This window comes from Peromyscus californicus, unplaced genomic scaffold (genome assembly GCF_007827085.1).
Source record: "Peromyscus californicus insignis strain IS unplaced genomic scaffold, ASM782708v3 Scaffold_19__1_contigs__length_69161282, whole genome shotgun sequence".
NCBI classification, from domain to species: Eukaryota; Metazoa; Chordata; class Mammalia; order Rodentia; family Cricetidae; genus Peromyscus; species Peromyscus californicus.
In genome coordinates, this window is record NW_026294491.1 from 65,294,176 (window position 1) to 65,318,099 (window position 23,924).

At 48.4% G+C, this 23,924-nt stretch overlaps 1 protein-coding gene across 2 annotated transcripts in view; it reads right to left on the reverse strand.

Moving 5' to 3' along the window:
- The window catches only part of Rftn1 (raftlin, lipid raft linker 1), a 199,942-nt gene that overhangs the window by 150,529 nt on the left and 25,489 nt on the right, over positions 1-23,924 (reverse strand). For both annotated transcript variants that reach the window (XM_052745605.1, XM_052745607.1), the window contains exon 2: positions 23,367-23,519. In XM_052745605.1, the coding sequence (XP_052601565.1) occupies positions 23,367-23,511 (145 nt within the window). In that variant the 5' untranslated portion in view covers positions 23,512-23,519. The remainder of the gene's footprint in view (positions 1-23,366; positions 23,520-23,924) is intronic.

The window sequence follows — 23,924 nt, forward strand, 5'->3', positions numbered from 1 at the left end:
AGCATTTGGAACTCTGGTCTGAAAATGCTCAGAGCTCAATGAGCCACTGTTATGAAAGCATGGAGGATAGGAGCGTGGAGGGACATGCAGACAACAGAGGCCTGTGAACTTCAGAGGGGAGAGGAGGCTCTATCAGGGTCCTGCATGTAATATTTCGAATTAAAAAATCTGTGGTTGCTGATCATCTGGGGCCGAAGAATGAGCTGTGGTTAATAAGAGACCAGCATTACTGAGGTGAAATCTTCTGGAAAGTATTTCCTTAGTCAGCACACAGCAGCTGTCATCCAGAGCTGGGCCAAGTCTGCATCTCCAGCTGGGAGTCAAACTGTCGTGTGTAAGACACTCTCACGTGATACTGGTTTTGAAAGCATGAAGGGATAGATCCTAGGGAGCAGCTGAGTCTTGGCACTATGTGGCAGGGTTCATCTGTGGAGAGAGGCCACTGATGAAAGTGCAGCCTCAACTGCATTGGAAACCCCAAGATTTAAGAGGTCATGGAGAATAACTGAGGCTTGGTACCATGAGGGAGGGTCAGAGTTCCTAAGGAGCCGCCAGGAGGCCATTGGTGAAGGTGCAACCTCAGTTGCAGTGGAGACCTGAGGAGATGAGGGCCGAAGGACAGCCCCAACACCAGCAGCAGACACAGAGTGGAGCCAGCTGAGACTCCAGGACAAGTAGGTGTGCTATGGATAGCAGAGCTGGAAAGGTGAAGCTGCCCAGGCCCTTCGGAGCCCTGACGGTCCTGAGTGAAGTCCAATGCTGGGAATTGTGGGACTTGACTTACACAGCTGGATGATGGGTTTGCTTTGATCTAATGGCAACTATGTTCTGGTTCTTCCCTTTTGGAGTGAGAAGTAAGTAACTTGATTTTATTTTACAGATCACAGTTGGGAGACTTTAGACTTTTAAAGAGATGTTGGATATGTTAAAGAGAATTTGAACTTTTAAAGTGTGGATATTTTAAAGACTGTGGGACTTATAAAGTCATAGTATTTTTATATTAGGATATTAATATGAGATCTTGGAAATCAATACAAAAGGGAAGGTTGTGGTTTAATAGTGATATATTTGTACATCACACTGGAAAGGGCTCAATTATGCATGTTTTGTCAACTTGACACAAGCTGGAGTCATTTGTGAAGAGGGAACCTCAATTCAGGAACTGTCTCTGGAAGTCTGGCCTGCAGGAAAGTCTGTGGAGCATTTTCTTGGTTAAAGAGGAGTGTGGGAGTGCCCAGCCCACCGTGGGTGGTGCCACCCTTGGGCAGGTGGTCCTGGGGTGTATAAGAAAGCAAACTGAGCATGTCATGGACAGCAAGCCAATAAGCAGTGTTCCTCCATGCTTCCTGCTTCAGTTCCTGCCTAAGCTTCCACCAAAGACAGACATAATTTGCAAGCTGAAATAAATCTTTTCCTCTCCAAAACATCTTTGGTCAATGTTTTATCACAGAAACAGAAACCAAACTAAAATAGTATTCATTCAACATGTAACATGAAGTTATTCAAAGCTAAAATACACTCAAGCAAGCAAAGTTTCACATATACTCCAGCTGCCGAATTAAAATCCAAGTGGGGGCTAGAGACAAGGCCCAGCAGTTAAGAGTGCCTGCTGCCCATGCAGAGGATTGAGATTCAGTACCCAGCTCCCTCATGGTGGCTCACAGCTACCTGTTCCAGTTCCAGGGAATCTAACACCTTCTGAACTCCACAGGCACAAGGTCTGCACATACATACAGGCAAAACACTCACACACATAAAGTAAAATTGAATAAAGGATTTTTGAAATGTAAATGGTCACAACTTTCTACATGTGTTCTCGAAGTTGCTCAATACAGCAGATTATTTTAATATGTACGTCTTCTTTTAGGAACAAGTGAAACTCAAGGACCAAGTTTCTGATCAAAACTCCATTTTTAAATAAGTCACAAAGACACATAACAGTGTGTTATTGCAAATCAAAGCTGATAATATTTATATAGCACCACAAGTCTTTTTTTAAGCAAAAAAAAAAAAAAAAAAGAGCCACAAGGCTTAACCAGGTGTCTGTACTGGCAAGGGAAAGTATGCACTACGCTTACCATCACAGGCCTTGAGGTCAGACAGCTGAGGCTCAAATCCCAGTGAGTTATTCTGCCCCTCTGCACCTCAGGTGCCGTACAGAAAATGCCAAGAGGCACAGGACCCATTCCTTCACAGGGCCTGGGAAGCAGCTCAGTGCATATGCAAGCAAATCAGAAGCTACTAGAAATGGGGTGGAGGAGAGGAGGAAGCCAAGAGCAGAAACTGGTCCATTACTCCTTCTTAAACTACTGGCAGGGTTAGAGCACCTGCCGAGAACGTGCAAAGCACCACCACACCATGGCCATCGTCGTTGTCATCGTCGTCGACTTTCCAGGCACCCACACAGGGCCTGGAAACTTACTCCACACACAAACTTCACGCTCCCAGAGCTCACTGCGGTGTTCACAGAGACAGGGCCGTGAGCCTCCTGAACAAGATTCCTACATTCCCTGCTCTTCTTTTTTCTCCTAACAGATCTGGCACTAATGAAGTTTAAGTGGCAGATTAAAACTTAAAACTTGCCTGAGAAGTATAGGAGAGAAAGTCACACTGTGAGCAGGGGTGTCACTGCTTATAAAATTTGGGACTTGCCTTAAAAAAAAAACAAAAACAGATGTTAGGACAGGAAGCCATCAAGAGAGGCAACGTGTCCTTCCCCACATAGCTCTTCCTCCCTGAAACTGAGCCTAAGGAATGAAACGTATCTGCTAATTAAGCACTGAATATGAGGAAGCAGGAGACATGTCTAAATAAGTGTGCACAAGTCAGAGCCAGGAGCTCTGGTCCAGTCATCATCTGAACCTTCAAAATGCCTCCTCAGAATGAGACCCCATTTCAACAATTGAGGCCAGGAAGCAGAGAGGAACAGAGAAACCACCAGCACTCCAGGAATTTCTGGCTGGTATGTGCCAGGCCAGGAGGTGCATGTGAGAACTCAGCTGGAACATTCTCAAACACAAGAGATATGGAAACTGCAGAGACCATGGCTCCTTGTGTGAACTAGAGGTAGGCTTTGTCCTAGCACATGATGGTTTACACAGGCCTGCATTCTGGTCTCCTCACACAAGCATGACAGCTCTGGAAACTGAGGCAGGGTAATCCCAGGCTAAATGATCAAAGCTAGGGAGACAGTCTACTCAGGGCGGGCAATCTAGATTCTTCTGGCAGTTTGGCCAGTAAGACCCACCTTATCAAGTTCTTTTCTACCAACGGCCTCAGTGTCTTCATCTGCACAGTGTCAAGTATCCGACTTGACTGGGAGGAGGGGAGTTTTAGGGTCCTTTCCTGGAAATCGCTCCTATCCATAAATGTCCTCATCAAGAACAACCCATTTTCCATTTGGATTTCCTGAGGAAGTGGTGTGAACACCCATCAAAACACCCACGTGTAAACACACAAATGACAATCTCAGACTACCATCCCCTGCCGCTTTCTTTAGCACAATGCAACACAGTTGGCCAAAGCATACGACTTCCATCCCCAAGTCTGGCAAGACACCATAATACTAGGTTCCTGGGGAATGCCATCCAGAGCCAAACTTCCAGAACTCATCTGCTTCCTATCATATATACTGATAAATAAAGCAAGCGTCAAAGTTTCTTATAATTGCATAATTAAATGAGATGAGGCTGGCCAGAGTACTCTGGATCCCTGAGCACTCTGAGCAAGCACTCTGTGAGCACTATATGAGCACTCCGTGACTGAGTATTCCTATGGCTCTCCCCTCAGACAGTGAGCTTTTCCCCAAGCTGCCCTGCCCAGCTCCCCTGGTAGACACCTCTCAATCACTCTTGACTAACCAGGTTTTAATAGTTTCCTCAGAAACTGAAACATTCCGTCCTGTAGGGAAGCTCTTTTGTTTTTTTTTTTTTTTTTTTTTTGGTTTTTCGAGACAGGGTTTCTCTGTGTAGCTTTGCGCCTTTCCTGGAACTCACTTGGTAGCCCAGGCTGGCCTCGAACTCACAGAGATCCGCCTAGGCTCTGCCTCCCGAGTGCTGGGATTAAAGGCGTGCGCCACCACCGCCCGGCATGTAGGGAAGCTCTTTAAGAAGGAGGGTGAACAACTCAAAATAGCTTCAGGAAGTCCTTGAAACTGACCAGATCTACTAGGCCCCTCCTTGCCAGAGTAAACAATAAAAACTTGGAGAACCTCTCAGAAAAGTGAAGCCAAGCTACCAAGGAGACTCTCAGACCAGCTTCCTAGGAGAAACAGAAACCAGCTGCGCTACCTGGAGAGGTTTAGAACAGTCACTTGGAAAGGACACTCCACAACCTTTCAAGCTGTCTGCAGGCTGTGCAGTGTGCTCCAGGTTCTGAGCTTTTGTGAGCTGTCACCATGCTGGGGTGGGCCTTGGTGATGTGGCTGCCTGTGAGTCATTTCTGCCCCTGTGAGTGACTCCTCACCCGTATCCCAATAAAGCCCACCGGTGCACAAAGCCGGACTTCGGTCTGTCGTGGGATCCCCATCTGGGGTGAGTAGATGTGTGTGTTGTGTCGCCTCCCCAGGAAAAGTTCTGTCTCACAACACCTGGTCACGCCTGTCTTCTGTTCTGCCAGTGCCCATCACCACACCCTCCACATTGCCCTGCTGCAGTGTTGGCCATACCCAATGATACAGCACCATCCTAGGTAAACTGGGCCCCAGGAAGAGCAGATTCAGACACCCTCGTTTTGTGAAAGGAAGAAAGGGCTAGAGAACCTTCTCCATCCTTTCTGTTAGGGCAGGAAACTGCGTGCTCAGGGCTGCACGTCTCTAGATCTGAGACAACGAAACAGCACCTTCACTGAGCATCACCTCAGGGCCCAGACTCCACCAAAGGTACCACAGAGGAACCAGGCAGCTCTCCGGAGGGAAGGTCACAGACAGACGAGCCAGGACCTCACCAGGCCTGTGCCACACCAGGCTATGGCTTCTATCACGATACCAGCTCTACTCCGACACAGCACGAAAGACTAATAACGTGCTGACTAAGCCGTCAAGGCTGCTGTTCACCTCCCTCCCGTAGGAGAAGCACGGACTGACTGCCTAGGCTCTGGTGACAGGTGGTGATGCGAACAAGGGACTGTGGTCGATGGGAAACCACTCAAGTAGGCAAATGAAAAACAAACCAACAAAACAGGCCGCACGCCTTTAACCCCAGCCCTCGGGAGGCAGAGCCAGGCGGATCTCCGTGAGTTCGAGGCCAGCCTGGTCTACAGAGAGAGATCCAGAACAGGCTATTACACAGAGAAACCCTGTCTTAATAAAAACAGGCTTCCACCAATGACCTTTAAACTGCTTCTCATGCAGCGTGGTGCTAAAGTCAAAAGTGCCTCAGCCACCGCCATGTTCCCAAAATTCTGCATGTTTGCTGTTGTTTACTAAAGAACCACGTATCAGTGCGACATTGCCTGGGAAGTCAGTTGTGCGGCCACGTCCCAAGAAGGCAGAGCGTACACATTCAGGACAGGAACATAAACCACACTGACTATTTCTCCTGCAGCCAAAATATGCAAGTCAACACCGCAGGGGGGCAGATGGGTCAGCTCAGCCCCTCCCTCCCGGCACTGGGCACTTAGGATGTTGCTTCTTGGCCCCATGAGTTTGGAACCTGCCAGTCTGGAGGCATCGGTCTGTTGTGCTGTGTTGTGTGTGTGTGTGTGTGTGTGTGTGTGTGTAGTGTGTGTGTGTACATGAGTGTGTGTGTGTACATAAGTGTGTATGTACCAGACATAGCAATGGTTTTAAGGCCCTGTGTGCATGTGCGTGTGCGTGTGCATGTGTGTGTGTGTGTGTGTGTGTGTGTGTGTGTGTGTGTGTGTACACCAGACACAGCTATGGTTTTAGGGTCCAAGATACTGAGACTGATCTGTGAGCATTCTGTGTTACCAATGCTGCAGAAACATAAAGAGAGTGACTGTCACACTGGTTGAGGGGAAGAAGCTGATCCCAGTGTCCAAGGGGAAACTGGATTCCTGCCATGGGTTGGGGAGTGGGGAAAGGCCTGGCTGCCCCAGGAGTTCCCCAAGTGTCTCCTTACTTCTTTTGTATCTAAAAGTAAAAGAATGAAAGAGCTAGACGGCAAGCCCAATCCATCTGAGCAAGGCCAATCACCCTGCCACCTCCCAATCCATTGGAAACCTGCTTCAGACTAAGCCAGGAAGATGATCCAGGCCACCCAGGGACCACACTGGCTGGGACTTTGTTCTCACTCATGAGAATGGCAGTGTTTAAAGCCTCTGCAGAAGGTGAGAGGGCCAGGCCAGTATCATGACAGCTTGATAACTCAGTTAAGAACTAGGCCTCGGTCCCTGCTTTTTGGAAATGGGCAGGCAATTTCTGAGGAGGAACCACAAACAAGGGACAACCTTAAACTCTAACATCCCCAACAGCAAGGACAAGGAGGCCTGGTACATACAGTCCAAGCCTGAGCCATAAACAGCTCAATAAGGATGAAGCCTGGGACTTGTCCAGGCCTGCCAAAAAATAGAGAGCTGTAGCCCTCCCCAGTCCCTGACTAGCCCTGGCCAATTAAGATGCACTAATATGACTGCCACTTACTTGAGCCAATCATATCTAAAAATGACTTAACTGCCTTAGGACCTCCCCTTGGCTATGCTTAAAAGGAGCCCATACATCCCCCTCAGGGTCATGACCATTTTGCCTTTGTGTGGGATGGATGGCCCTAGCATGCTAGAAGCTTTCTGGAGATAATAAATGCTCTTGTTGATTGCATACATGGATGGTGGAACTTCTCCAAGATGCTAACAAAGGGAGGGTAGAGGATGCGCATCTGGGGGCCAGCTAGGCGGGCCAAGCTCCAGCTCCAGATGCCACTCCTGGTTCTCATATGCAAGTAGGTGGGGGCCATGTCACCTACATCTTCCCTTTGCCAGCTGAGCCCTGAGGCTCTTAAAATAGGGAAGGGGGAGATAGAAGAAGGTCCTCATCCTCTGTTTCAGACATCACCCTGGTGTTCACAGGCCCTCTAGCACCAGCTCCATGATATTATAGATGCTGAAGACGGAGCAGTCAGTGAGACAGAAAAGGTTCCTGGTGCCAGGTACTTTGAGTCCAATAAGGAAAATGATGCCGAATACATAAGGAACTGTTCATCCTGGGCTTCAGGGCCCAATCCAAAGCTCCAGCCTGGGACTCAGTCAGTGGGGGTGGTTTCAGTCTGAGACCTCTGGCCACTGGCACAAACATATCAGGATAATGTCACCAAACAACAGTTGGAGGATCAACTGAGACCGTGTTACCTACTTGACAGTAACACACTTTCAAAGAAGGCTTTAAAATTAATCGCCATTATGGATATTTTGTATTAATCACTCATTCAGTCACTCAAAGTCTCAACACAGAGGCTCTAAGGACTTGGCCGGGACCTTGGCAGTCATGGAGCTTATATTATGGATGGGAGACCCCATAAATAACAGCTGGAGGATAAAACAGTAAGACTGAAGATGATGAAGCTCCATACATCAGACAAAGCAGGACGTGGAAGGTGGGTGAGGGCACTGAGCATGCTCCAAGCAGGTGGGAAGAGACTGTAGCTGGAGCACATTCTGAGGCTGGGCAGGGAAGGGCCCTGGGAAGGCCTGGGTCTCCAGAGAGGCACCCGGGATTTCCGACATAGATGTGCTTGGGGCAGTGCTAGTCAGAGGTGAACCCGTCTCAGGGAAGCTCTGCTTGCTTATTCCCAGCAACCCTCCAGTTAGCCCTGGCCCCGCTGCTCCCTACAAGGTTATTTTTCTTTACTTTCAATTTGCATTGCAAGCTGGAGAGAAATGAATTACATCCCCCGGGTTTCTCTGTTCCATACAATTAAGAAAAGCTATTTCTTAGTCACAAGGCAGTCGAGGACAGGAAGATGTCCCATTTTCTCTCAGCAGGGAAGCTGTCGTCACTCAATATTAATTGATCCTACTTTTCATCCATAAAGCAGGGCTTGAAGCAAATTTTTGGTCACAAAAATGGCAACTATTACACTATTAAGGTGAATTATTAATGGCGTCCCCATTAACGCACACTTGTGTTCATGCAGGGCCGGCTGCCTCCACGTGTGCAGTGTTGCTCTAATAGGGAGAATGCGTAAATTATTATAGTCCTCGCTGATTCTACATGAATCACCAGCACCTAGCTTGTTAGAGGTCTGCTGGAGGTTTTCCACCATTTCATCACAAGGAACACACAGAAACTGTGTAATGCGGCTTGGCACCCAGCAGGATGGCATGTCAATCGAATGCAATCTTATTTTTCTGCTGGAGAGCTGATAAAGTGAAGACAGAAAGACTCAAGTGACTCAGACGCTGAGGAGACCAGCTGCTGCTTTGGGGGAGGAGGGTGTTTATTTTAGCATGGGCAAAAAAAAAAAAAAAAAAAAAAAGCTTTCTCTAGAGCAGAACTGAATAGAGGAACCCGGGGATACAAGGGAAAAGGAGGAGAGGGAAGGGGGGAGGAACTGGAAGGGAGGGAGGGAAGAGGACAGGAGAAAAGGTCTAGTTGTATGTGAGACATGTACACAATCCACAATCCACAAGGAGCCAAGCTGAGGACTGGAAGACCCTCATCCACTCCTGGTGCCCCTGTCATCCCTGCTGGCACCCCTAAAGGGCAGGACTCCAAGGGGGCCTCTGTTGCCCAACCCTGCCAACTCCTTAGTCATTTGTTTTTTAATGCTGAGTCTTCCAGAAAGCTAACCCCAAGCAGGGCATTTGCATTTTGTCAATAAGCTTAAATGTCACAAGTCTTGACTCCTCTGGCTAGAAATCAGGCCCCAGTAACTCAGAAGCCAGCTGTTGAAAGCCACAATCCAAGCAGAAGTCTTTTCTTAAGCATATGATTGAGTTTAGAGATGAGTTCTGCTCTCCAAGCCTGTGATGTGAGTTACAGATGCAATGGGTGTGGCCCCGAGGAAATGATAAAGATGGAAAATTGCACACCGTGATCATTTGCTTCTGGCCTAGCTCACAACACTGTTGAGATCATTCTTGTTAACAGCCTTTAAGAATGCAGGCAGCCACCCCCCAGGTATTGGCTGCACAGGCCTCACAGTTGCCCCTCCAGCTGGATACCTGCCCTCAGACAGACAGAAACCACCTGGTGGGGGTATTTATGCAGTTCACCAGAGTCTCAAAAGATGACTAGTGATGCCCTTTCTTTCTGCTCACAGTAGCAGAGTGTGGACTATGGCAGTTAGAACCCACACCCTCCCCTTTTTTAGCTAGTCTTCCCAGAACACAGATGTTGAAAGCTAAAAACTCTATTTCCCATCCACAGTGGGGAAACAGGCACACAGTAGTCAGGTGACTTTCCCAAGACCACACAACCAGTAAGTGGAAAAGGCAGAATTTTGAAGCCAGGCAGGTTTAGTTTAAGACCCTGTATTCTCACTACTCCATGAGCAGCCTCTGCCAGGGAGAGATATCCATTTAACTAAGCTGCATGTGCTATACATAGTGAGATACAATGAGTTATCACCAAGCTTACATCTACGGCCTGCCAGTTTCAGTGGGTCAGGAGCCCAGCTGCAGCTTAGCTGGGAACCTTGGGTTCACTCCCTCAGGAGGCTGCCTCAGGTGGCCGCCATGGCTCAAGCCACCTTAAGACTCCACCAAAGAAAGTTCACTCCCCAAATCACACACATGGTTGGAGGCAGGAGTCAGTTCCTATGCAGTCAGTCTGTAGGCCCACTTCCTCTTTTGCTGTTATCTGTGGGCCCCCTCAGGTCCTTGCCATGTGAGTCTTTCAACAGGACAGCTCACAGCATGTCTTCCCTCAGAGGGAATATGTGAGAGAGTTCAACAGCAGCCAGGCTTTTTATAACTCAGTCTCAGAAATGGAAGCCATTGCTCTCCTGAAGCCTGTTTACAAGCAGTAGGCCAGCAGGTCCCGTTCACATCCCAGGGAAAGGCATTGAAGGATATGTCTCTTAATGGAGCCACTAAGGTCACACAATAATAAACAGAGATGCTAACTTTAAAGTTGCCTTTTCCTCAGTTCCTTTGTTCCCATGTCCAAGTTCAGTCTGGTCCTTGGCATTCCTCTCAGTTAGAGGGTTTATAAAACATGGTGAGGTTACCTTTCTGGGATACTGGCTTCTAGCACTTACCTCAACGACAAGTTCTCTTGGATTTGAGTTATTTTGATCTAACTTGTTGACTGAATTCCACAGTAAGAAACCACGGTAAGACAGTCCATAGACCCCCAAACATTGCAAACTACTGTCAGCAGTTTCTGGTAAGATCATATTGCTTAAGAAACTCACATACTTGAGTTACAGGACATGGAAAAAGAACTAGTACCAACCTGGAAGCTTCAGCCCTACTTGATAGCTTCCATGGCACTAGAAGTTTCTATGTACAGTATCAAGAGAGAAAGATACTCAGCAATCATACTCAGGTGTGCACCCTGAAGCCACAATAGCAACTGACCTGGGGATATGTGTCACTGGGGAAACAGTGGCACAGACACTTCAGGGGTGACCAACCACTTTCTGCTTAAATTTAAAGTGTGCTCCAAAAGAATTCACACCTGGTATTGAGCTCCCATTCTCACCCCCCACAAAAAATTCTGTGACTGGCTAGGTTATAGGTGCTAAGGAAGAGCCTAATACTGCCATCCATTAAATGGACAAAGTAGTAAGCTGCCCGCAAGGTCTCATCTTCTTTAAACACTGATTAGTGCCTCTCTCAACCCTCATGGGAGAAGCTACCTTCTGTAGTACATGGCACACATTGACATGGCAGAGAAGATATTATGAACTACTCAGCTCTACATGAGACATCTGTATCATACCCTCCTACCCCAGGGCGCGGGCGAAGAAAAACTCCCAGAGCCAGAGTAAGGAGGTGTCTGTAGAGAAGCATGATTTGCTCGACACAATAGGGCTATGGCACACATCAGCTTACAGTAGCGGTGATGGCATGGACAAGAGCCGCACGGTTAGGACAGCTGACCCCCAGCACGGATGGGAAGGGCCCAGCACGGATGGGAAGGGCTCATGAAGCACCACCCCTAACTACTGACAGCTGATGGCTCTTCAAGGAGAATCAGTTTTCTTCAGGGATATGGGACCCCGAGAGGTTACCCTTGCTTTAGTAGATGGCAGCCTCAGCAGGATTTTAAAAAAGTAGCACATGAAGCTGGGAGGGAAAAATGGTCATGGCAGAGGGAAGGGACTGTGGGTAGGTGGGCTCAATCAAAACACCTTATATGTATTATGAAATTCTTAAAAAATAAGAATTATCACAAAAAAGAAACCATAGTGGAATAGGAATAAACCCTTGTCATTATTTAAAGATTAGCAAGAATTGGTAACAAGAAGGGAAGCAGTTAGGAAAGCCATTTGGAGGATAAAGCAAAGCATCCAGGAAGCCCCTGTCCTTCCATCAACTCCCGGCATCCTTCTGGCCTTCTTATCCACCCAGGCTAGTAGACACAGCAGCAATAACTTTTCTTTCACAAGCTTCATCTGGCTCTGGCTAACCAGATTGCTTCTCACCAGAAAGCCCTAACAGACTGAAGACCCAGAAGTATGTCCCCAGAGTACATTCTGCACACCCATTAAGCCCAGCTTAGAAGCACAGATCGCTGGCTTGAGTGAAGCCCGGGGGTATTCTAAGCTGCAGTTGAATGGGCCCAAAGATTCCACTTGGTATGGGATTAACAGGGCCTTTTTGTAGTTACCAACAACAGACAAATATCCAAGCAATCAGAGATTGACCAGGTCACAATAAGTAAAGGCTGGTACTTCTCCAAAAGGACATGGACTGCTTCTATCTTTAAGGAAAGCCGCCAACCCCACCCTTACCCAACAAGCAGAAATATGTGACAAGTCTCCTGTCACATGCAGCATTCATTCTTCAAACCCCATGAGTTCCACGCTTCTAGACTAATGTTGAATTTATACCCATGAGAGTCCCCCGAAATAGTCCCCTCCTCTTAACAGGGGCTGATGAACCAGTCAACAACTGACACCCCACAAATCCATGCATGCCCCTAAGACCATGCTCCTACCACAAAATGGGAGAGAAGCTAGGCTAGAGTAAGTTCAAGAAGCATGCCTTGCCTACCTCACTTTACTTATCAGGATATCTGACCTATGACATAAGGGCAAGTATCTGAAACACACTGCAAAGAAAGTGACTTTCTAGGCTTAGTCACAGGGACATGAACCCTGTCACTCACTTACCTTCTCACGCCAATGAAAAACGATCTCACAGATAAAATCTACAGGTCTCTTTTCTTCTAGAACTCAACAACCAGTGAAATCTGATTAAACTTAGGATAATACTGAGGTAGGGGGAAGTATAGGGTGGAAAGGCATGGTCTACCTATAGGACAATGTGATGATCAAAACCATCATTTTGCATAGTTAATGTAAACTAACAAAAATGAGACAGGACCACAGTAAAACTGGGTAAAGCCTCTTGAATCCTTTAAAGTCATATTGATAAGAATTAGTACGTGTGGTGGTTTGAATGGGAATGGTCCCCACAGACATGTGTTTGAGTGCTTGGTCCACAGGGAGTAGCACTATTAGGAGGTGTGGCCTTGTTGGAGTAGGTGTGGCCTTGTTGGAGGAGGTGTGTCACTGTGGCAATGGGCTTTGAGGTCTCATATATGCTCAAGCTAGGCCCAGTGTGCCACACAGCCTCCTTCTGCTGCCTGAAGATCCAGATGTAGAACTCTCAGCTCCTTCTCCAGCACCATGCTTCCCTCCATGATGATAATGAACTACATCTCTGAACTGTAAGCCAGTACAAATTAAATAGTTTCCTTTATAAGAGTTGCCGTGGTCAAGGTATCTCTTCACAGCAAGAGAAACCCAAACTAAGACAGTAGGCTACATAAAACATTAACTTGTTTTCTGTTCCACTTCATTTTTAATTTTTTTGTAATGTATATATACACACAAATACATATATAGTTTATTAAATTTTTTACATTTATTTATCTGTTTACTTATGATGTGTGGGTGCATGCATGGCATGACGTACACATGGAGGTCAGAGGACAAATTGCAAGAGTAGGCTCTCTTCTACCAATACATAGGTCCTGGGGATTGAACTTGCATCAAAAGGCTTAGCAGCAAGTGCCTCTACCTACTGAGCCATCTTGCTGGTCCTTCTGTTCCATTTTAGTTAAAATAAATAAAAATTATGACAGGCTGCTATTATTATGAACTCCTATAGAAAAAAATAACAATTTGGTTTTGCTTTAACAGATAACAGTCATCACTAAGGCATTCATCCTACTGAGAAGAGTCCTGAGTTCCTGAATCTGACTGCTCGAGTCACACTCACCCGAGTCCATGAGCACACAAGACTGCGTGTTGTGTCTTGATCTAGATTTACAGTGGCTGGGACCAGAGTACCTAAAGTTTTACTTTAAGAAAGGAATGTTGAGAATGCCCAGCCCCCTTTGGTCTAACTTCATCACCCCCATTAGTATGAGTGGAACAACACATTAGTACCAAGAAGATCTCAAACTGCGAGGTGGGTGTGATGGGAACCAGCTTCCTTATGGGAGCACACTTTGCATATTCTGTTTAAAAACAGGGTCTGTTTCTAGCACACCTCCCAGCTGGGACCTATGCTTGCTAGTCACGCCACTGACCTCCTCATGTGAGTCTTCAAAATAGAAACCAACCCTTAGCAATTACAGAAACCAGACCAGACCCCAAACCAGGTAGGAATAAATAACTTCACAATACCCAACAGCTGCTTTTCCCCAAACTGAAATGAAATATTTACACACATTCCACCTAACCCTTTATTGATGAAATAGAACCTAAAAATGGGTCAGAAAACTGATCTGAAAATTGTACCGTTGGGAGCAGATGGTTTCACAGAGGCCGATGCTCCCTGGAACCGTACTGCAGATTTCTAGCAAAGAAAATGTCTCTCTGGACTCCTGTGTGCACCTCTCTGCAAAGGAGGAGTCTATTTTCTATGAGCTTGGTGTGTTTCCAAAGTTCAGGCCAGGCCTCCTGAAGCTGAGCTAGGGGTCACACTTAGCCCTACTTTAAAACGAGTAGCAAAGGAAAGCCAGAGCTGTGCTCCAGGGGCCTCTCAGCTAACATTCACATTCTCTGTAAGAAAAGTGTTCTCCCAAAGCAGAGAGTGGTGTATGGCTGTAATCCCGGCCCTGAGGAGACAGAATGAAGGCTCCAGCTCACTGGTCAACCCTTGAGTTCTAGGCCAGAAAGAGACCTTGTCAAAAAAAAAAAAAATTCCTGAGGACCACCACCAGAGATTGTCTGTCCTCTGATCTACACACACACACACACACACACACACACACACACACACGATCTCCAACAGGTGATGAGCAGTGTGCACTGAAGCACCTTCCAGCCCTAAGAGACCATCACTGTAGAGTGAAACAGCCTCCCCAGAGCTGCAGAGATGAACTGATCTCCACATGGGACCCTGCTGAAACACAACCTGGGTAGCTGCTCACATCCCCACTAGCTATGACTCACCAAAGCACATGGTGAGTTCTCCATAGAGCAGGACACAATAAAGGGATGGCGGCCTGCACTGGTCTTCAATGCCAGATCTGAGCCAGCCCAAACCTCAAGGCTGGGCTACACTTTCACTCCCACCCACATTGCTTAAGACCAGGGTAACTTCACTGATCTCCTCAAGAGGATTAAAGCCACATAAAGCAGGGTGTGTGGTGCCTTGCCTGTCGCTGCTGTTAACATCATCATCACTGTCCTTGTCACCCCCACCTGTGGCTCCTGTCACAGTGGGTGATCTACAAGGATTCACCAGCAAAGCCAAAATGCGGAGGACTGACAGCTGTGTGCCATTATGGGCTGTGAACAGGAGAATCAGCTCTAGCTCTGGATGTGGTGATATATTTTGTACCCTAATAAAGCTTGCCTTGAGGATCAGAGGACAGAGCCAGCCACCAAATTAGACACAGAGGTCAGGCAGAGGTGGCACACACCCTTAATCCTATCACTAGGAGGCAGATATCAGTCTGGATCTCTGTGAGTTCAAGGCCACACTGGGAACAGAGCCAGGCGTGGTGGCACACACCTTTAATCCCAGCACTTGCGATCTCATGTCTTTGCTTGGGAAAGACACACACCTTTAATCCCAGGAAGTAACATGGCAGGACACCAAAAGGTATCTGAGGCCTGAGGAAACAGGAACTCATGCTGTTGAGGTTGAGGATTTCTTAGAGGTAAGAAAGTGTGGCTGGCTTGTTCTATTTTCTCTGATCTTTCAGCTTTTACCCCAATATTTGGCTCTGTTTTTATTATTATTATTATTAATAAGACTGTTTAAGATTTATGTTACATCTGAAGGATGTAAAAAGTGAAACCCCGGCTCAAATGCCAGGCTCCAAGCTTTCCTCTCAAAGGATGCTCTGGCCTCCTGTATCAATCCACCTTCCCCCACCCACAGCCACTGATGTTTTGTTTCAAGGTTTGTTTTTACCTGTAAAAAATGTGCATCAGTGACTTGCTCAGCTCCTCTGAAAAGCAGCAAGGATTAGAGTCTGTTCCCTTACAAAGCTGTAGGTATCATGTTTAGAGAGAGGTAAATGCCTCATTCATGAGTGTCAAAACAAACACTTCAGGGTCCTCCAGGCTCTAGCTAAAGGAACCCCGGGGTGAAAGTCTCTCTCACTAAGAACCCTCAGGTAATGCACATAAGTCTTACCCATGCTTGCCCTTCCTTTCCATAGCTTCCAGGTCAGGGGCAGCCTTGTACATCTTGACAGACATTAACCCCAGAAATGCCTGATGGGACAAGTCAAGTCCATTAATGCTAATTGTGGATCCCAGGCAATTTCTGTGGTTCTTAGCCTGTCAGGGAATAAGGAAAGAGGTGAGGGAACAGAGGCAGTTGATACCTATCAAGGCAAAGGCTCCCAGAGATGATCTGAGGCCATGGCCCCCAGGCTGCCTCTAAGTGAGCAATTAGTTTGAAATGTGAAAGCCACAGTACTGTAAAAGGAGGCCTGGCTAGATGTCAGATGTGACCGGGCAGTAGACTGCCCATGCTGAGCAGGGCCCTGAGCTCTGGACCTCAGCCCTGAATGAGGGTGACAGTTCAGATATTCACTTTCTCCAAGGCTCCTGAGTCAAGAGCAAGCTGCCAGAAGACCCAGCACATTGGCTAAAAGGTCAACAGAAACCCGTTCCTTGCACGTCCCATGCTCTACCTTCAGCTGGACCCCATAGCCTCCTCGCCAACCCTTAGTCTCATCCACGCTGGTGCACACAACTCAAATCGCTCTTCTGTGCAGTTCCCCGGTGCACCCCTCCACTGTAGTTGGAAGAACCTCTGGCCCAGTTGTTCTCAAACTTCAGCAGCATCCACTGGATTGTCATATAGGGACTATTTTATGTCTCACGGCATCTGGAGCGGGGACCAAGACTTTGCATTTCTACAAGATGAGGGATCAGACCTGGAGAACTGCTGGGCCCCCATTCTGGCTGCATGTGAAACCCAGCTGTACCTGTGCATACTCCATCTCCCCAAGGCACCTTAGGGTCTGAAGTGGCCTTGACATCAGGAAAGCCAGCACCCCCTCACTTCACTCACCCTCTTCTCCCAGTAGCACCCCAGGGCCAGAAAACAGAACTTTCTTCCTGACCCTTTACACCCCTGCTCCTTCCCATCATGGAACCAGCCCTGTATACCACGTCAAGGCATATCCGGGTCCACTCGCTCCTTCAACTCAGCACAAGCTTCCTCCTTTCTTAGGGGCTTCCTGAAAGCTCAGCCCGGAGGGAGACTCCTTGAACCCTGGTGAACTTGTACCTTCACAGCACTACCTGCTTACTAGAAAGCCCCAGCCTACGCTACACACCATGGCTCAGGAAAAGACCGGAAACAGAGACAATTGCAGGAGACTCAAGCAGCCCTGGGGGCCGAGGAAAGAAAGACTCTGCACACTGTCACCCACTGAAGCATCATCTGTTAGGATGTCCACACATATCGCTAGGTATGCCTTCCTGCTCAACTCCAGCCTCAGTTGCATCCCTTGCAGCTTCAATGGGACCAAGGCCTGGGCCCTTTCCAGGATGAACTGAGTAGATATGGAGCTGCATCCTTTGCAGCTTCAGTGGGACCAAGGCTGGGCCCTTTCTAGGATGAACTGAGTAGATCTGGCACACAGCAGGGGTATGGCAAGTTTTTAAACCAAGTTTAAAAATAATTGTACTGGGTTGGAGATGGTATGGCATGTCTTTAATCCCAGCACTCAAGAGGCAGAGGCAGGTAGATTTCTGGAAGCCAGCCTGGTCTACATAGTGAGTTACAGGCCAACCAGGACTATATCATGTGGCCTTGTCTCAAAAATAAAGAAATAAATTAATTGGGGCCAATGACTCAGCAGATAAGGGTGCATGCTGACCCAGTGACCCAAGTTTAATCCCTGGGATCCATGTGGTGAGAGAGAAAAAACAGCTCCCACAGTTGTCTTTGAACTCCAACACACACACCATGGCCTGTGTGCACCCATACCACCCATACACACACACTCACTAATAAATGGAATAAAAACATTTTAAAAGAATAATTGCATTGATTGTCTTATGTCCTCCCAAATATAAGTCACTTAAGGAAATAAAGTATATGATGGCTTATGTCTAGGTGGATTAGTAATTACTGGACATATTTTTTATCTTAACAAGCTCGCACCAACACTGCCACTGGCACCACCTCCACTCAGAAAGTTCTCAGCTGGGGTCCTTGGCCAGTAGCCTTTCCCTACCTGAAACTTGTTAAATGAAGGTTCAAAGGTCCTGGGGATCAGGGCCCAACCAGCCTGGACAACTCCCAGGCGGCCTTGCTTGCAGAGCAGGGCTCTGTACCTCCACCCCTCACCAGTAACATAAAAACTCAAGGCCAAGCAACAACAATACTGATGATAAATTAATTTCCAGAGTGTGATAAAAAAACTGTGGCGCATCCTCCAGGATCAGTCTTTCTCCAAACGGTGAGGGGAATGCAGTCTGGTGAGAGGACAAATTCCAGGGCACTGGTGTTTGGGCTAAAGCTGGCCGCATCAGAAGCTAAATGACAGAGGACCCGTCTATGATTCATTGCACAGCATGCATGTTTTGAACAACAAATGTCCCCTGTGTTCCTATCACAACCAAACAAAATTCACACACAGCATTTAAGGACGGGAGACAGCAAACATCAAGTATAAGTCTGGTCAGCATAAAGTGAGAGGAAAATTCCCAAAGCCAGCTCTTATGGAGCCCTTGGCAGGAAAACCACAGGCAGGGGAATTTTAAAATGTGGTCATGGGGCCTGCTGTGGGAATTGTGCTGTGTGTCATGGGGACGGTTTCCAGGAACAGAAGGGGAAAAGGAGACAAGCTTGAAGGTGTGCCCGGGCAGTGGGGCAGAAAGGACGTCAGAGCCTTAGGTCAGAGCTTTCGATTTAGTTCACACTTGCCATAGAAGGCGAGAGAGTCGGGGATCCAGGAAGCCCAGAGTGGGGTGGGGGCATTATGGCACCATTCAGAACACAGGCACCATTCCAGCAACCTTTGACAGCTTGGGGACCAACAGCTGATTACTTTCATTGACTCTGCTAGCTCCATTTCTGTCTACTTTTCATTTTGATGAAAGAAGCCAAGTCTGCCTTACATGGGTGCTGTTTCTCTGTTCAAAAGAGTCATCATAATAATAAAAACACGAATTAGAGATGTGGGTCAGCTGGCCGAGTGCTCACCTAGCAGGCACAAAGCCCTGGGCTCCCCCTCTGGGATCACACAGGCATGATGTGACGCATGCCTGCAATCCCAGCACTTAGGAAGCTAAGGCAGAAGGACTGCTACGTGGATGAGCCCAGCCCAGATGACCTAGCAAACTCCAGGCCAGCTGGGGCGACTCTGTCTTAGACAGAGAAAAAGAGACAGAGACAGAGAAACAGAGAAAGACAGAGAAAGAGACAGAGACAGAGACAGACAGAAACAGAGAGACAGAGACAGAGAGACAGAGAAAGAGAAAGAGAGAAAGACCAGAGACAGACAGAAACAGAGAGACAGAGAGACAGAATAACACACCACCAGATCCAGAGTCAGTGTCTAACTGATGTAAAGAAGTAAGCCAGCCATTCCCACTGTCACTGCTGGGAATGTGCAAAGGTTCAAACACTCCGGGAAGCAGTGAGGCAGCATCTTAAGAGCTTGTATATGTTAACATCCTAACAACTCCACACCTGGCATACTTATTTCATAATCTACACACTCTCTCTCTCTCTCACACATACACACACTGTCTCTCACACGCTCACACACATACACACGCTAGACCTGTTCACGTATGTTCACAGCAACATTTTCCTCTAACAGCCCCCAAATGGACCTAGTCCAGTGTTCGACAGAAGGATGGAGGGATGACAGTGCATGCTGGGTAGCAAAGGACCAGGCTCTCGCATAACAGCAGCATGGGGTCTCAGAGGGCCAGGTGAAAGGAGCAGACCCCACAGCTGGCACACTGGAGAGTGCCATTACATGTCACTCAGAAGGGAAGAGTGGAAATGGAGCAAAGCAAATACAAGGGGCAAAAGAAGGTCGTAGTTGTCTGGGGCCTCGAACCCAGAACCCTCATGCATCATTGGTGGCATGCCAGGGTATAAGGACCGCCACACCTGTGGAAAGTTCCCTGTCCTGAATGTGGTAGCAGCTTGGAAGATGTTTCCATTTATCAACACTGCATGCTTAATGTGGGTGTGTTTTGTTGTATACAGAGGGGTCCCAGCAAGATTGCTCAAGTCACTGAAACAGTATGCACTGCTGTGGGTATCGCTCTGTATAAGTAAAATGCTGATTGGCCAGTAGCCAGGCAGGAAGTATAGGCGGGACAAGGAAAGAGGAGAATTCTGGGAACAGGAAGGCTGAGGCAGAGAGACGCTGCCAGGCGCCACCATGACAAGTGAGATGTAAGGTACCAGTAAGCCACGAGCCATGTGGCAACTTATAGACTAATAGAAATGGGTTAATTTAAGATAGAAGAACTAGATAACAAGAAGCCTGCCACGGCCATACAGTTTGTAAGCAATATAAGCCTCTGTGTGTTTACTTGGTTGGGTCTGAGCAGCTGTGGGACAGGCGGGTGAGAGAGATTTGTCCTGACTGTGGACCAGGCAGGACCAGAAAATTCTAGTTACAATGGACAGTGTACAATAGGGCTCCCAGGCTAGTCGTGTGCCCGCTGTCCCGTGCCACGGGCAAAGCCCACACAACAGCTGAACCACGTGCTTCAGCTCTCACATCCTACTTACTGCCTGTCAAGGCAATCACAACTTCTGAAAAAAACGAGCAAATGAAGATGGATGTAAGGAGAAGTCATCCCTTTCCCAACTCTCGGTGCTCCAGATGATGGATGCCCAAGGCATGGTCAGAGCGCCCACTCTGTAACCTCATGCCATTGCCCAGGTGCTTGGCAATCCTAGGACTGTTCCTGACTTCTTACGCACCCCCATATTTCTCTTGGTTCTGGGGATCAAACTCGGATCCTGTGCTTACACAGCAAACACTTTACTGACTGAGCCATCTTACCATATAACTGCCACCTACTGCTCCCAGAGGCCATGCTCCAACCCAGCCGGACCACCTGCAGCTGCCCACGCAGACAGTGGTACCTCTGGGTTTTGTCTGCTGACTCCGTCCTCCATACCCTCTTGTGATCATGGTCTGCCTGGCTGACTCAACCACACTGGTAGGTCTAGAGGAAAGACTTTTCAGCTCACAGGATCGGAGGCCTCAGTCCTTCATGGAACAACGGTGTGGAGGAACGAAGCGGCTCACGTTCTGGCAGCCAGGATGCACAGGGAGAGAATGCCTGCCCTCCCCGACCCCTCCCAGCCCTCGGGATGAGACCATGCACATTCAGAGCAGGTCTCAGACTGTTAGCATCCTCCTGCTGGGGTGACCAGTGTGAGCAACCACTTTCTTAATATGAAAGAAACACGACTAAGTTGCAAAAGCTACAAGAGAGAGGAAAAGAATTTCCCTCAGACTCAGTCAGCGGCAGAAGTTGCTCATCTCACGGTGGTCAGGACTCTGAGCAGGGATGGGACCAGGTGTGACCTTTTGAGGCGTGCTCCCATTAACCACTGTCTCAGTCAGGCCCCACTTCCTGCTGTCCCCAACACCTCCCCACACAGTGCCACCAGCTGGGGACCAAGTGTACTGTTGGGGTAACGCCCGCGCCACCACCACCCGTTCACCATGTCCGAGCCAGGGGCTGTGGATCAAAACAACAGAGACAAGACAGAATGCCGAATGCCGTTTATTGAAGGAGGGAGGAGACCACAGGTTTACAGCACAGTGGGAGAACCCCGGAGGGCAGAAGTTCGCTACCGATGTTCTACATTCTTGCATCTAAGCTGTTAACGCCCAATATGCAGGATACACAAACAAGGAACCTCCAGTGAGCGTTCAGGAAGAAGGAAACCCGCAGGGAATCAGCATAGGGAGGACATCTGGTCAAGGTCAGCAAGCAAGGCAACAGCTACCCAAAACAGGGGGCCAGGGCCCAACAGTGTACAACAAATGGGGATGGGCGCTGCAAGTCTGAACCCTGACAGTGAGAACATCAGATGGGTCTGAACAGGATGAGGATGAACGGGAACTGGGTGAGAAGAAGCCATTGGCACAAGTTACCAAGGTTGGTCTACCTGTGCGAGGCGGAGGTGCCAACATTAATTTAAAGGGCATGAGAAGGAAGCAAGTGGGGGCAGAAGTTTGGGTGTGGTGATGTGGAAGGGGCACAGGTGCCCCTGTGAAGATGCCTAGCTGTTTACGTCCCTTGAAGATCCAGAAGCGCTGGGCCTTAGACCAGGGAGCAGCAGCAAGAAGAGATGTGAGGAGGAGGGAAGAGAAGGAGAGAGGAGAAGGACGGGGTGAGGAAGATACCAAACAGCCCTCACTGTGTGCCAGAGTTTGTGCAGAAAGTGAGAACACTTCATTCTAATCATCATACCTTCCTGTGACAGGAACACACTGCCCTGTGACAGGGACACACCACCCAACCCTGTGACAGGGATACACCATCCAGCCCTGTGACAGGGACACACCATCCAGCCCTGTGACAGGGACACACCACTCAGCCCTGTGACAGGGACACACCGCCCAGCCCTGTGACAGGGACACACCGCCCAGCCCTGTGACAGGGACACACCGCCCAGCCCTGTGACAGGGACACACCGCCCAGCCCTGTGACAGGGATACACCGCCCAGCCCTGTGACAGGGACACACCGCCCAGCCCTGTGACAGGGACACACCGCCCAGCCCTGTGACAGGGACACACCGCCCAGCCCTGTGACAGGGACACACTGCCCAGCCCTGTGACAGGGACACACCGCCCAGCCCTGTGACAGGGACACACTGCCCAGTAAAGTCCATTTTATGCACTGGGACTGACCCTACAGATGAAGAGGCCTGGTGATTTACCACTCTCAAACAGCCCTTGGATCAGCCTTCCCAGGGAGGGCTCTTCCCCGTCTCCTTCCTATGCACAGAAGCTTAAAGTATTCCTCAGGCACCCAAGGAAAGAATATCTCAAGACACATTCAGGGAAAGTGCTGGCCCATGCTCCTAGTTTTCTGAGACCCCAAAGGAAGAGCGAGTCTCTTCCATTTTACACACCATTCCATCCACAAGTGGACCTACTGAGCTCTTTATACAAGTCCTCTATCTACCAGAATAACCTCCTGCATTTCCCAGCCGCAGACCGACTGCACACAGTAGGTGCTGAACACTAGGTAGCTCGGATGTACTCTGCCGTGGTAACTTGAGCATCCCTCACCGGTTATCCCATATTCTGTCCTCTCAGACCTGGGACACCGGTTGTGGGAGATGACCCAGCCCACTCTGTCAGCCAGGGCAAAGTTTGGCCCAGACTGACATGAGAGAAATGGTAGTGACATGAACTTGGGGGGGTGGAGGACACACAGATTAACACAGAGGAAACTTCCTTCTACAGGGGTGACTAACACACAGTCTACATAGTCCCTGGCCCGCGGGCTGAGTTCAGCCCATCCATATGGATTGCTTGCTGACTCATAGCTTTACTTTGTAATTGACTGACTGGTTTGTTTATTTCTTTGAGATCATGTCTTGCCATGCGGTCCAGATCCTTCTGTCTCAGCCTCCCGAACGCTAAAATGACTGGTGTGGACCACCTCACTCCAGTGTTGTTACTGTAACCAGCCACTCTCTGGTAAAGATGGATATAGAAGCTCAGATCTCTAAACTGTCCTCTTAGGCTGTGGGACAGGCCTCATCCTACACTGTGTCCCGGCCAGCCTCCCTCCTGGGCCTTGTACTCACCTGCAGTCAGCGTGGTGAACTCCAGGAAGCGGTATTCATAGGTCACATCTATCTTCGTCTCCACCTGAGGTCTCTTCAGAGTTGAGTAAATGTTCCCAGGCCGCTTCTCTTCGTGTTTCTCCAACTTGTTCAAACTACAACCCATTTCGACAGCTGACCACAAAACAAAAGCAGAGGGAAGATAGAGTGTTTTATCAATCATTTTGAAACACAATAGCATAAAAGACCCCCAATTTTCTGGAGGAGTACATCAAAGACCTCAGTGCCCAGGAAATCACACGTGATTTAATACAGCCCTGAACACAGGGAGCAAGCCACCTCTCTTCCTATGAGGAAGCCATTACCAGCCATCCTGGGAGATCCGGGTGACCCCCAAAGTGTCCCTGCTTTGTGTCTTTTCTCCTCTATCTGAGGAAAATAATACCTCAGAGCAGCTTCTTCACTGTCATCTGTACACATGATTAAAAAAATAGGGCCTAAAAAGCAATAGCATGCATTATGTTGTCAGGCCATCTGCTGAAACACAAGACGCGTGTCACCTTCCACACGGTTGCTAAG